This window comes from Triturus cristatus, chromosome 4_1, assembly GCF_964204655.1.
Source record: "Triturus cristatus chromosome 4_1, aTriCri1.1, whole genome shotgun sequence".
NCBI lineage: Eukaryota > Metazoa > Chordata > Amphibia > Caudata > Salamandridae > Triturus > Triturus cristatus.
Window position 1 is genome coordinate 352,134,607 of NC_140585.1, and position 15,010 is coordinate 352,149,616.

Here is a 15,010-nt window from a genome sequence, read left to right on the forward strand (position 1 = left end):
TGAAAACAAAATTTCAAATTTTAGAGATGTAAATTCTGATCAACTTCTTTTATCGTACGTTAGACCTTTTAAACCTGTAAGCTCAGCCACCCTTGCCAGGTGGATAAGGACGATCATGCATGAAGCTGGTATTGACCTTTCTAAATTTGTAGCTCACTCTTCAAGGGGTGCAATGGCTAGCAAAGTATTCTGGGCAGGAGGATCCCTGCCCGAAATACTTAAAGCAGCAGATTGGTCTAATGCAGCTACCTTTTCTAAGTTTTACTTGAGACCTATTGAGCATTTTAGCAGTGTGAGTCTACATAGCTTTAAACATGCATAATGGTAGCCTCCGGTCTTGTAATGAAATGACGATTCTCCAATTATTATGCAGAGAGAATCTTGATTTCATTAAAGACAAACGGAGGCTAACATTATCCCACCCTCCTCTCCCTGAAGAGGTTTGGGTTGAACTCATTTACATTTGGGATGTATTAATATTCCTTCGCTGATTTTTTAGTTTATTATTGTAATACATTACTTTAATAGTCCTTATACATTTTCACTATACATTGTACCTTTTTTATCTCCAGATAACAATATTAAAGATTAATTGGATTTTTCTGGAGTTTCTTCAAGTTGTTCAGCTGTATCATCGCAGCCCACGAGGAAGATGAGAGCCTACTCAGTCTACTCATCATATTGTCAACGTTCTATTTTATTATGATGAATTAACGTTCTTTAAAGGGCTGCATGTTTGGGCAGCAAATAAAAGTATTTGCATAATGTTAGCCTCCGTTTGTCTTTAATGAAATCAAGATTCTCTCTGCATAATAATTGGAGAATCGTCATTCTTTGTCAGGTTTCCTAAATTCTTCTACGGTATTCGATGACCCTTTAGGTTTAAAGGATATTGCATTCTCATTTTCAGATGAGATCTGTTAGGATTTTCCAAGCTCCTTTGATGCCAAAGCAGACTTGTATTCCTCTTGCGATCAAGAATTTCATCTAATGTAGGGTTCTTACAACACAAAATCTTGTGTGTCCTGCTTTCAAAGCAGTTAACTACCACCTGATCTCTTAAATATTGATCGACCAATGCACTTGCGTATAAAAGCTCAAAGTCTTAGTCCTGCTAAGAAACGGTCAATAGATTGATCCGGAAATTTGTTTGTGCATGGAAAATGCATGACTTTCAACAAACACACTGGGATTAACTTTAAAGGAGTTTTGTAATAATTTTATGGCTTCGGCAATAACAACCAACAACCCACTCAGCAGATGGACAAGGGACTAGTTGAAGTTGGTGCTCAAAAATCCTTTGACCTTCTGCACCAAACAATTATGGAGCATTGACTTTTTCCTCAACAGCAAAATTTGCATCATTAATGGCCAATAAACTCTCAAACGTTCTCTACCATTGTTGCCACTTCAATCTTGGGTCATCCAGGCTCAGGTAAAAAAAAGATACAGGTAAATTATCACTTTGCATGTTGAAGAGACAACGTGAAAATTATCCAGAAAATGGAATCTATGTTGTTACTCTAAATGCCCCCACAAAGTACTTAAATGAAGCTAATGCCAAAATAAACAGTAATTACCCAAAAGTCAGCTAAGCATAGGAAAACTTGTCAGCCAATAGCAAGGCTGACGCACAGCAGCCAGTCCCATTGAAAAATAGATCCAGCCAATCCTGCACTTGAACAGAAATCGAGGGAAAAGCAATCGCGGAGCGTCTTAACTACCACCTTCAATCACCCTTACCGGAGCTCCAGTAACAAAAAATTAACAGGTGAAAGCGGAGCCTGCACTCTGAGGAGAATCAACATTCCAACAGGAGCTAGAGGTAAGAAGCATGTGTTGTCCCTGGATTGCGCTGAACAGACGCTGAGCAGAGAAGCTCAAGTAGCAGACCCACCATGTGCTAATTAGACAAAAGGTGATTGGCTCTGTACGCAGGGCAACCACTGCTAAAATATAGGTAGATGTCCTGCCCTGAAGTTGGTGCATTGGAAGAACTGCCCAACAAAGAATGCAACAAGGCAGGCTGATTGTAGTGTCAGATGGGCAACAGTGAGATGATTGCACAATGAACCGGACGTGGCGTGAAAGATTTGGTGGGTATCCAATGTGCAGACACTCCAGAAGAACCTAGTCATCACCAAAATATGTTGGACAGGTGCGGAGGAATAATTGGAGCCACAGGCTGAAGATGACTTAAGCAGAGTTTATTCCTAGTGAGAAGAATCAGGACAAAAGACGTCTGTGACTGGTTCAAGCTCTGCAGTCTCAAACTGAGGAGTCCAGAACACTGAGGAACAGCGAAGCAAGACAGATCAAAAATAAACATTACACAACAAAGATAAAACACCCCAAAGAGAAAGCCCACAGGAAACATCTTCACTTTTTACTCTCAACTGTACAGCATTCACAGAAAGCTGAACAAATATCCACACTGTCAAACATGGCACATGGAAAACATGACCATCCCAGCCAATAACAAGGAAGAACTTGCACAATCATCTTAACTCCTGTATTCATTAAAAGCATTCCAGTTGTACCTTCAAAATATCACGTCCCTATTATCAAACAAAAATCAGTGAATCTCTCTAGAAAACCCATCCATCAAATAGCTCTTACCATATATGTAATCGACAAATTGGCTATTTTATACTGTATAATGCAGGAAATAGAACAGGTTTGCTACATATTGGTGGCTAATATCCTTTTCCGGTTTTTTGAAACATTTCTTTATTAAAAGAGTTTCAAACACATTTCCGAGGACCAACATGAATATACAGAAATGTGGAATACTCTATACAAATACCCGTGTCGAGCAAATGCAATACTCCCAAAGTGCACCCAGAGCCATCAGACCACAAAGTAGGACTCCAAAGGTCAAGAAATTCAGGTTTGCAGGATAGGGTCGAGGTAGTAGGAAATGTAGAGCAAACAAAGGAAAGAATAAGAGAAGGAGGGAAAGGGTAAATACATTAATCATGACAAAGCAAAACTAAACAGAACCACACTCCAATAAAGAACACAAGCATCCATAACAGTGCTCCCTCATGGGTACATACATCATATAGGAAGCAGCTAGCCCAGTAAAGAAACACCTCATTATAATTAACGAGACCGTGCGTATTCTCAGTGCCCGCAGACACATGAGACATAGAAACAGTACGTCCACCAACCTTTTCCAGATAAAGGAATGGATATGAGTCTCCACTTGAGAATGAATCTCCTGAGAACTTGGTGGGAGCAAACAAAAGATCTAAATGAATCTGTGTACAATAGTCCTTTTGATTGTCTGAACCCTACCCCATAAAAATTGGTCTAAGTGTTTCGATTTCACAAAGTCTTGTTTAGTGCAGGCTATCACAGGCAGGAGATTGTTTTCCACCACGTTAATGAGGCCTTTGTTTACAATGGATGCCAAGGTACAGAAGCCCTTTAGGCACCTACCTTATATCATATCCATGTATACTGGCACAAGTAGTGACTGCCTACATGGAGAGGACCACATACTTGCTCTAAATGATCTTGTGGGTGGGTAGAATGGAGAAATTGTGAATAATTTGCATGCATGACTGTGGGTAGAGATGTACTAGGATTAAATAAATAGTGTGCAGAGTATACCGTCCAAACACAGGAATGCATTTAAAGTCTTCCATCCCAGTAGAAATACTGTGCATGCATAGAGTGTGCAATAACAGCCACCAGGGGTTCCAAACCAAGCATCAAAAGAAGTGGAAATATGGGGCAACCCCTGTCGGGTGCCGCGACCCAGCATAAAACATGTTGGAGAAAATACTCTGCTATTGTCATCTGTTGCAGGGGAATTAGAGAAGGTGAACTTTACATATACAATCCTCTCCCCGTCTAATTTTAGTCAGAACGTTCATGAGGTACTGCCACTCCACCTGTCTAGGGAAAATGCCAAGACTTCTTGCGGGTTGTCTTGCCTGCCAATGAAGATGTCCTAAGGACCGTAAACTGTTGATGCCCAATTTGGCACAACTTGCAGTTTGTGAGCCAGATGGGAGATTGCTCTAAACAAATGGGTCGCCAGCATTTTAGCTAAGATATTTAAGTCTGTGTTAATAGAAAATGGGATAGTAACTAAATCACTCAAGTGGATCTTTGCCTTCAAGTTAAAGGGTTATGGTGGCCTTATTGGATAGGGCTCCGAGGGAGCCAGAAGTCTCAGCTTCTCTAGGCACCTGTAGAACAGTGGAACTTTTAAGAGTTTGCCCACCTTATAAAACTCACTGGGGAATCCCACTTCCCTTGGTCATATACATGTTGATGAAAGCGGCAACCCCGGCCATCTCTGCTTCCATAAGCTCTCTGGCACGAGGTAACCAACTCTCATTTGACAGAGGGAAGCCGTGGGGGGCCCCTAGAATCAGATTTGTTTAGTTTGACAGAAAGTCTGAGGTATATAAAGACATTAGAATGCAAACGGTCTTACTATGTCTAAGGGGTGTCTCTAAGTTACCATCATCACCCCATATTGTAGGAATGGTAAGCTGGGAAGCAGATGATGGGGAGCCCCCCACCTTTCTCCCCCTTGATCATACTGTTGCCAGCATAATCTGACCAGGCTGCAGCCATGATAAAGGTGTTCAAGTGGAACTTCACAACTTTTAGCTCCTTAAGGACTGTCTGCTCTTTGACAGGAAACTCTCAAACTTGCATTTCAGTAGAATTACACCCGACAAAATTATTCACCGCTTTGAGAAGGTGGCCTGATATATGCTGTCCACTAGTTCTAGTGGGCACCTTGTATCAGTCCAAACAACCCCTTATGGTGCATAGTTAGACAACCTTTATGGAAAGCTGTCCTAGTGGTAGCTATGGAGAGCAGCCTTCAGGCTAAGTCTTGAGGGAATGTAAAGCAGCTTGTTTTACCAGCCTATAATCTCTTGAATGATCAAATGAAAGGACAACCACACCAGGTATGTATTCAAAATATATGTATTTAGGTTAAAACACACCCCTCTAGTCTCTTTATGAGACTGGAGTTTGAAGTACTTTGTTTACAAGTTAGCAATTATCAGTAATAGCACAAATACACGTTTGGGCTTTAGGGGCGTACCAAACCATATACCAAAAAAGTGGTATAAGAACCACGACTGAACTAGACACAAGGCCTAGAGCCTGTAGAATCGCTGGGACCCCAAGGAACCACCTGAGGTAGTGACACAGGGGACCCACGGGGACTGTACGCAGTGTGTAAACACAACTGCGGATTCCCGTTCTCTTCTATGGGAAATGTCGCGGTTGGAAATTTAAAGATTAAGGACACTTCGAATCGAGACAGGACCAAACCCTTTTGGACTTCAGAAATTCTAGGGCTAGCACCCACGGGAGCACCAGAGTACTCGAGTTACCTCACATAGGGAAGCCGGGTGCATAGGTGTCTTTTGGTGTCAGGTCGCGTCGTCGATTGCAATGGAAGCCTGCAAAGAACTGCTGCTGCCGTGAAGAGGAGAAGTGTCCTAAGATATCCAAGCCTGGATCTAGGATGGAAGGAACCTGAAAGTAGAGGGGACCGAGTCTGGGTCACTAGCCAGTGACGAGGGCAGGATGGACCAATGCCCACAGATGTCGGGTGCTTCAGGTGAGTTGATGGGCGTCTTGACTTCAGCCACGAGGTCCAGGAGGCGTCGTTGAAGTCCACGAGCCGGATTTAAGCTGTCTCACAAAGTCTGTCGAGTGCTGCAGTGTCGGCGACCAGATTGGACCCAACAAGCCTTGGCAACGGCAAGTCACAAGCATTCAGAGAAAGGACTGCGGTGCAGACCAGCAAGGTTTGAGGGACTCACCCAGCAAGGGTAAGGCAGGGCACGTCTGGTGCAACCAGGAAAGGCCAAGTAGAAAAGGAGTTGCCTTCGTTGGGACCTGCTAGCCAACGGGCTAGTGATCGTGAAGGAGCCTCAAGCGGTTGCACTTGAAACTAGCCCACGGGTCACTCGTAAAGTGGAAGCCAGCAATCTTCGGTGCAGGAGGTGCTCAAGGTTGGGGCTACTCTGAGCCCAAAGCACAACTTCGAAGAAGCCCAGGAAGATGCTGTTGCTGCAAAAGATCACGGTGTCCAGGGGTCAAGGTTCAACATCACCCACGATAGCCACGGGCCTCAGCTTTGCTGTGGACTCAGGGTAGCCTCGGGGAAGTCTGGAAATCTACCTCTGGTGATGCAAAGACTTCGGCATCAGGCGGGAGCTTCAGCGATGCAGACCGGTCAGTTCTTTGGTGCCTGCCAAGCAGGGGAGTCCCTCCTTGACCCCAAGGGAGATTTCTTCTGTCTTCTAGTCGAGATAGAAAGTCGAAGGTCCAGGATATAGGATGCAGAGTTTCATCCAGGGTAATCTAAAGTCACCAGAACTGGGGTCCCATACTTGTACTAAGTTTGGGGGTTGGACATACTCTAGGGACCCACCGATGGGAAGGTTTGGAAAGAGGGGTGGTTACACCCATTTCCTTTGTCCAGTTTCACGTCAGAGCAGGGGCAGTTAGCCCCTGCAAACGGTTTGAAATGGACTATGCACAGAGACACCAAGTGTGCCCCCAGAGCAGCACTTCAAAGCACCAGAGAGTGCTCCGGCCCAGCCACAATACACATCTGCCTGTCTGGGGAGGTGGTTACACCTCCCTTCAACAGGAAACCTATTGTCCAGGCATCCCCTGCCAGAGTTTCGGTCAGCAGCAGAAGGCCTGACCCGTGTCTGTGGCAGAGGCATCCATTTTGTGATGCCAGGCCTCAGGAAAGTCCTACCGGATTTGACCAGTGTGAACATGTCTCTCCCTTTAGAAGGGTGGAATGCTACCCCCGCCACCAGAACTGGCAGGGGGGTAGTAATCCAAAGCGTTTGATACCAAACACGATATGTTTTGATGCAGCCATTCCAAAGTTACCATTTACCACAAAGTTATAATCCACTTAAGAGTATATGGTATGGCAGTATCACAGAACAGCCATAAGGAAGGATTTCCAAAAGCTGCAGAGGGGCTCAGCTCATGCTTGGGCACCCTCTCACAAAACCAAGCACTCTGCCTTCAGGATTGTCAAGGCCTGCCATAGGAGTGACTTATAGGTTAAATGTGTCTGTATATATATATATGTGGATATAGGTAGCCTATACCACTGTAAGGGGTGCAAGCACACCCTTTTCAGGCTGCAATAGCAGACCTGTGGTGTCATTTTGGAGTGCTTCCCAGGGGCGGCATAATACATGCTTCAGCCCCTGGTAGGCCTCTGTGATACCCATGCCCTAGGTACATAGTATACCATATTCTAGGGGCTTATAAGGCACTCCAGAGTCCAATTAGATATGTACATGCAAACCATTTTAGAGAGGAAGCAGCTAGGCTGTGGTCCTGATTAGCAGGGCTACAGCCAGACTAAGGTCGAAAAACATTGAAACACCAGCAAAAAGTGGGGGTACCCATGTGAAGCAGATCCTACTCTCCTACAACCGCCATCCGTATAAGGCCGTCAGGCTGTCATCCTCAACTTGTGCTAGGTAATGAAGCTCTCAAAATGTTTTTGGCACACTAAACTGCTGTGTATCCTTCAAGGTAAGACATTCATGTATCCTAAACAAGCCTTCTTCCAATGACAGTTCATCTATGATCTTGAAACAGTGCGGAAGAGTCCCACAAAACCACAATCCACAGATGCTCTGCCACATTCTCAAGCTGCCTGTAGTACTGGTCTCTACTCTTTTGTAATACTGCCTCCCAAAAAAACTTCTCAAATCAAATTAATCAGACATCCCTCATCTTCTGCCCATCATTCCTACATTTCAACTATTTCTCGATAAGTGTGAAAGAATCGATCCGATCATTTGTCATCCAGAAATGTAAACTACAGCACTATTGTACTCAAAATTGTGCCAGTAGTTAGAGAAGCAGTATTCCACCGAGTCTTCTTTTAAATCTGCACTACAATGGGATGATCGGTGTGCAGAACAAAACGCCTCCCTCCTACACAACTCTAAAACCATTCTACAACACGAGATCTAATCCGAGTGAGCTTATTTCAGTAAGTGAAAGTATCCCCTCCTCCAATAGGAAGGGCTTGGCACCAGGTTTCAAATCATTATGAAATCTCCATGATGCCTTCAGGCACTTTACAGCAAATATTGTCTTGACAAATGGAACCAAAAAGCATTAGGAACATTAAGCAGATGTAGATGACCATGCAGCCAGGCTCAGCACAAGCCCAATTATTATGTGGGGACCCAGGGGATTCCTGGACTGCGTTCCATTTTGCTTAGTGTGACTGAAGCATCACAGGAGGCTCTTTGACAATTTGAGTGATCAGATCTAGTCAAGGCTAGAAGACAATCAATGCAAGCATTTTTTTTTTAACTATTGATAACGGAGGTACATTGGGCACCATATCTCTTGTGCTGCTTGCCATTAAAACTCTGCATTACAAATGCATTATTTTACCTGTACAACGTGCTCCGAAGGTGCTCGAATTAACCAGTTGCATTCTGTAAGTGAAGGGTAGACATCCGGGTAATTAATTGTGTCAATTGTGCCCGGTTCCGTCAGCTGAGCAAGACTTCCACAGCCAGAATCTGTGGACATAGAAAACACCTTTGTAGCTGAATGGTTATTTCTGCTTACAGTTGCACAACTCTCCCATCCAAACCTATTTCACATATGCTTTCCCCAATTTTACAAACACACTCAGGTGGGAAAACCTCTACTTTGTGAGCTAGAGTTTCAAGGTGGCAATGGCTACGTCGAAAAAGTGCTGGGTAATTTTTGGAAAAAATGCCCACTTCTGTTATTAGCACCTGGGCTGAAGCAGTGCATTGACTAGGTGAACAAAAGAATATATCCCAGATGTCATCCTACGTGTAGTGTTGACTGTCACGTGAACATGGGTTTTTCGTGAAAACTGCTACAGGTAAGCTTGGTCAATATGCAATATCAGCTTTTTCCTCCACCATGCGTATGATAATTTAAATCACTGTGAAAAGGATGTAGTCTAACGTTGAAGATGCTGCTTGTTGCACAGAGACACCACCATTGTAATTCCAGGTTTTAAACATAACAGCATTGTGTGATTCTAGGTTCCATACCACTCACCATGTACCTCAGTTTCAGACAAACTTGGTATTCTTGAAGTGCATGCCAACATAAAAAGAAACCAGGACCTACATTACATTCAAAACAGTTTCACAATCTAGTGGTAAGTTAGGCTTTAGGGAGCATCTAGTTAAAAGAACGACGTGGGCAGGTTTCTAAATACATGAGAATGGTCTGCAGAGGAGGATGGGCAGACTGGCTCATTCATTGGTTTGTCTATGGCAAGAACACATAACTCACTGGATATTGGATGGCCCATTGCTTATTTTGACAAACTGTTACTGCCTTATGTCAGGCATAGTGGTTCATACTTGAAGCATCAAAGTGTTAAATAGAAGTATGTGAAAAGAGCGAAGGTGGACGATATACACTTACCTTCTAGGCCATCCACGTCCACCTCTTTGAAGATCAGTGTAAATCCAGTGGCAGCGGAACTATAATCCGAGACGAATTTCACACTGGCCTTATTTGAATGCACCAAAAGAGGAGATGGTAGATCTGCTCCACAAACTTTATCTAAAAAGAAACAAAATTTTCATTGTAATCGTTCATGGATTAAAGCCGTCACTGGATCCACAGTCATCCCGCACCCGGAGGCTCTCTAGTCCACCCACATCTGCAGGTTGACTCATGTTTGCCAAAAGCAGTATCACATCTTTCAAGCACTTCATTCTCCACTTCCCTGCATACACATATATAGCTCCTTATTGCAACTCTAGGGGACCCCCCCCAGACTACCATATCAGAGACAAGAGTAGCCATCATTAACATTAAAACTATGAAAGCATAGGCTCCCCCACATCCCTTCTCCCCTGTATCACTTGAACGTCTTATTCCTTCATTTCGAAATTGATGGGAGATCTTTATAGCCTACAGTTTCACCCGTTCGAGACCCTCTTTTTTAAAACAGCCTTACGAAAGACTTGTATAAACAATTACTTAACTTTTTCCCCAAAGCGGTCGGATTTGTTAGCTTATGTATGTATTTGTATTATTTTTTGAAGTCCCCAAATGTAAAGGAGGCATTTGTACGGTATTGCCAACTGATATCTTTATCTGTTCTTGGTTGAACACCTATTATCCACAATGCAATAAAGCCCACTGCTCATGATTACATGGATTTGTCTTTTTCAGTTGCCAACTCCTTATCCAATGGTTTCCCATACTGGTCGGTGTTTGGCACTCACCAACAGCATTTCCTCTTCACCATGTTTCTGACTGAAGGAGTTGTATCCTTCCACTGATGAGGTCAATAAGCTACTTTTTAAATTATGTTTCAGCGCTCCATGGGAGTATCTCTTCACCTTCTGGCTTCCCCACCCTGCCCATGTTCCTACATGTTCTTCCACCCTCCCACCCTCCCCGCTTTCTCACTTTTTTATTTTTGCAAATTTGTTTGCATGTGCCCAGACCCTATGTGAGAAGTTGGCCTGGTATATGCTGTCCACTAGTCATAGTGGGCACATTGCACCAGTCCAAACAACCACTTATTGATGATAGGTGAAAGACAACCTTATTTGAAAGCTATCCTAGTGGTAGCTATGGATAGCAGCTTCAGGCTACGTTACTAGTCTATAATCTCTAGAATGACCAAATGAAAGTAGAACCACACCAGGTGTGTGTGTGTGTGTGTGTATATATATATATATATATATATATATATATATATATATATATATATATATATATATTTTATCTACTGGCGGTCGCCAGTAGATAGTTATAGTTAGGACCACGTTTCCATAGGAAATCCGCAACATTCTATTTTGAATAACTTTGGCGCCGGTCAACGAATCCTCGCGAATTTTTCAAAATAGGTGGGGCGCTACGCTCTGCTCCTACCCTGAAAGTCTCGGGGGAATTCGTCAAGCGGGGGCTGAGATAAAAGGGGGGTCCCAAAACGCGTTTTTCCCATGCATTTTTCCATAGGACCTTTAGACACAGCTACAGCCCGAACGGCTGAACAGAATTACTTGAAATTTGGCAGAGAGGTAGTCCTCAGGTCAAGGAAGTGCTTTTTGTAGGTTTGGTGTAAATCTGTTCAGTAGATTCTGAGAAAATAGCCTTTAAATCAATATATATATCTGAGCCAGCGTACGGTGCGCTTACGGTGCGCTTACCGTACGCGTACGGTGGCGTGCGCGAGCGCGATTTTGATTGGCTGTTAGATCTTAGTAAACATTCGAATCGGTCGAAACCAGGAAGCGGCGGCCGCCATTTTCTCTCTCGCTCTCTGAGTTGGGCAGCAAAAACGATGCCAAAAAATGTCTAAAGAGGCAGTTTCTTGAGATCCTAACCACCCAGCATTGATATAGGGGTCCCCAAACAACCCCCAAGCCCAAATAAAAAAATTTTTTTTTTTCGGAAAATCGCCGATTACGCTTACCGTACGCGTACGGTAAAAAATTAAAAAAAAAAGAAATTATCCACACCCTCCCCACCCCATGTGCAAATGGTGCGTGAAGGGCACCATTTGTGCATGGCTTATTACAGGTAAGAAATAAACAAAGAATAAATTTCACAAAGATGCGCATAATATGTCCCCCATGTGCGCACGGTGCGCGAAGCGCATCGTGCGTACATGGCCCATCCCGCATAACGTGGGCACGCGGTGCGCGCAGCGCACCGCGTGACCACCGTGCGTGCACGGCACTAACTGCGTAAAGTGGGCGCGCGGTGCGCAAAGCGCACCGTGCGCGCACGGAACGAACTGCTTTAACTGGGCGCGCACGCCACGAATGGCGTAAAGTAACTTAGCATTTAAAAAAACGTACAAATTCACTGAAAAAACCATAGGTTTCACACACGTTATAGTTAGGAATTAGCATTTAAAAAACCTTGCAAATTCACTGAAAAAACCATAGGTTTCACACATGTTATAGTTAGCTGTACATTTCACTCGTAAAAAACCAATGAAATTCCCCCGTTATAGTTAGTGCAGGCAACTATAACTCACGCGACCGCAATCTTCTGCTGATGACATATGTGTCTTTATGAAAAAAAAATATTTGTAATATATGTATAGCTAAAATTTAATGGAAGAAGACATGGGCAAATAAGTGTCTAAATACAGTATTAGCATCAGCAGAGGATTGCGGTCGCGTGAGTTATAGTTGCCTGCACTAACTATAACGGGGGAATTTCATTGGTTTTTTACGAGTGAAATGTACAGCTAACTATAACATGTGTGAAACCTATGGTTTTTTCAGTGAATATATATATATATATATATATATATATATATATATATATATATATATATATATATATATATTACGTCAAGGTTACCCAAAGGCTGGCACACCCAGGTAGGTTACGCTTCTGACAATTCAACGGCAATCCACAGACATGATTCCCCACAGTTCATTTGGTCCGACGCGTTTCGAGCATGTCGCCCTTTCTCATGGACCTAGGAAGCTGTTGACAGTTTTTATGGGTCCATGAGGAAGAGTCACACTCGAAACGCGTCGGACCTGAGATGCAGTGGGGGGAATGTGCCTCTGCTTTTCGCTGATTTCGGAGCTGGATTTCTCCTGGGTGTGCCAGCCATGGGTATAACTCTCTTTGGAAACATAATAGTGGCTCACCCGGCCACGGGCGCGGCACCACCGCGGAAACAGCGTGTCTGCCTCTGCTTTCGATTAGTCATGAGGCGGAACAGGGGATGCTCTGTTGATTGTTGGAGCGACTGCACAAGGACAATCCTAATTTCCTGCTTTATTCTTTTTACAGACTGCCAGCAGCGTGTGACCCACTGGGGTCTGATTGAACTACAAATCCCACCAAGCATCTCTGCTCACTGGAGCAAGCACTCACGAGATGTCGAAATAAAAGAGGGCAGGATTTGTTCCACACAGCTGTTGCCAGTTTTTATGGGTCCATGAGGAAGAGTCACACTCGAAACGCGTCGGACCTGAGATGCAGTGGGGGGAATGTGCCTCTGATTTTCGCTGATTTCGGAGCTGGATTTCTCCTGGGTGTGTCAGCCATGGGTATAACTCTCTTTGGAAACATATATACACATACATATATATATACACATATATATATATATACACATACATATATATATATATACACATACATATATATACACATACATATATATATATACACACACATATATATACACATACATATATATATATATACACACACATATATATATATATATACACACACATATATATATTCACTGAAAAAACCATAGGTTTCACACATGTTATAGTTAGCTGTACATTTCACTCGTAAAAAACCAATGAAATTCCCCCGTTATAGTTAGTGCAGAAAACTATAACTCACGCGACCGCAATCCTCTGCTGATGCTAATACTGTATTTAGACACTTATTTGCCCATGTTTTCTTCCATTAAATTTTAGCTATACATATATTACAAATAATTTTTTTTCATAAAGACACATATGTCATCAGCAGAAGATTGCGGTCGCGTGAGTTATAGTTGCCTGCACTAACTATAACGGGGGAATTTCATTGGTTTTTTACGAGTAAAATGTACAGCTAACTATAACGTGTGAAACCTATGATTTTTTCAGTGAATTTGCAAGGTTTTTTAAATGCTAATTCCTAACTATAACGTGTGTGAAACCTATGGTTTTTTCAGTGAATTTGCACGGTTTTTTTAAATGCTAAGTTACTTTACGCCATTCGTGGCGTGCGCGCCCAGTTAACGCAGTTTGTTCCGTGCGCGCACGGTGCGCTTCGCGCACCGTGCGTGCACAGTGAGCACGTGGTGCGCCCACTTTACGCAGTTAGTGCCGTGCACGCACGGTGGTCACGCGGTGCGCTGCGCGCACCGCGTGTCCACGTTATGCGGGATGGGCCATGTACGCACGATGCGCTTCGCGCACCGTGCGCACATGGGGGACATATGCGCATCTTTGTGAAATGTATTCTTTGTTAAGTTCTTAACTATTAATAAGCCATGCACAAATGGTCCCGTACGGGCACCATTTGCACACGGGGTGGGGAGGGTGTGGATAATTTTTTTTTGAAAATTTTTTTTTAGCGTAAGCGTACGGTAAGCGTAATCGGCGATTTTCCGAAAAAAAAGAAATGGTTTTTTTTGGGCTTGGGGGTTGTTTGGGGACCCCTATATCAATGCTGGGTGGTTTGGATCTCAAGAAACTGCCTCTTTAGACATTTTTTGGCTTCGTTTTTGCTGCCCAACTAAGAGAGCGAGAGAGAAAATGGCGGATGACGCTTCCTGGTTTCGACCGATTCGAATGTTTAAGATCTAAGAGCCAATCAAAATCGCGCTCGCGCACGCCACCGTACGCGTACGGTAAGCGCACCGTAAGCGCACCGTAAGCTGGCTCAGATATATATATTGATTTAAAGGCTATTTTCTCAGAATCTACTGAACAGATTTGCTCCAAACCTACAAAAGGCACTTCCTTGACCTGAGGACTACCTCTCAAGAATTTCAAGTAATTCTGTTCAGCCGTTCGGGCTGTAGCTGTGTCTAAAGGTCCTATGGAAAAATGCATGGGAAAAACGCGTTTTGGGACCCCCCTTTTATCTCAGCCCACGCTTGACGAATCCCCCCCCCCGAGACTTTCAGGGTAGGAGCGGAGCGTAGCGCCCCACCTATTTTGAAAAATTCGCGAGCATTCGTCGACCGGCGCCAAAGTTATTCAAAATAGAATGTTGCGGATTTCCTATGGAAACGTAGTCCTAACTATAACTACCTACTGGCGACCGCCAGTAGGTAATACACACATACATATATATTCACTGAAAAAACCATAGGTTTCACACATGTTATAGTTAGCGGAAATTTTACTGATAAAAAACCAATGAAATTGCCCCGTTGTAGTTAGTGCTGGCAACTATGACTCACGCGACCGCAATCCTCTGCTGATGCTAATACTGTATTTAGACACTTATTTGCCCATGTCTT

General features: G+C 43.6%; 1 protein-coding gene across 3 annotated transcripts in view; it reads right to left on the reverse strand.

Moving 5' to 3' along the window:
* The window catches only part of OVCH1 (ovochymase 1), a 1,142,331-nt gene that overhangs the window by 613,960 nt on the left and 513,361 nt on the right, over positions 1-15,010 (reverse strand). For all 3 annotated transcript variants that reach the window (XM_085652349.1, XM_085652348.1, XM_085652347.1), the window contains exons 11-12: positions 9,466-9,606; positions 8,443-8,573 (exon numbers count right to left, since the gene is read on the reverse strand). In XM_085652349.1, the coding sequence (XP_085508475.1) occupies positions 8,443-8,573; positions 9,466-9,606 (272 nt within the window). The remainder of the gene's footprint in view (positions 1-8,442; positions 8,574-9,465; positions 9,607-15,010) is intronic.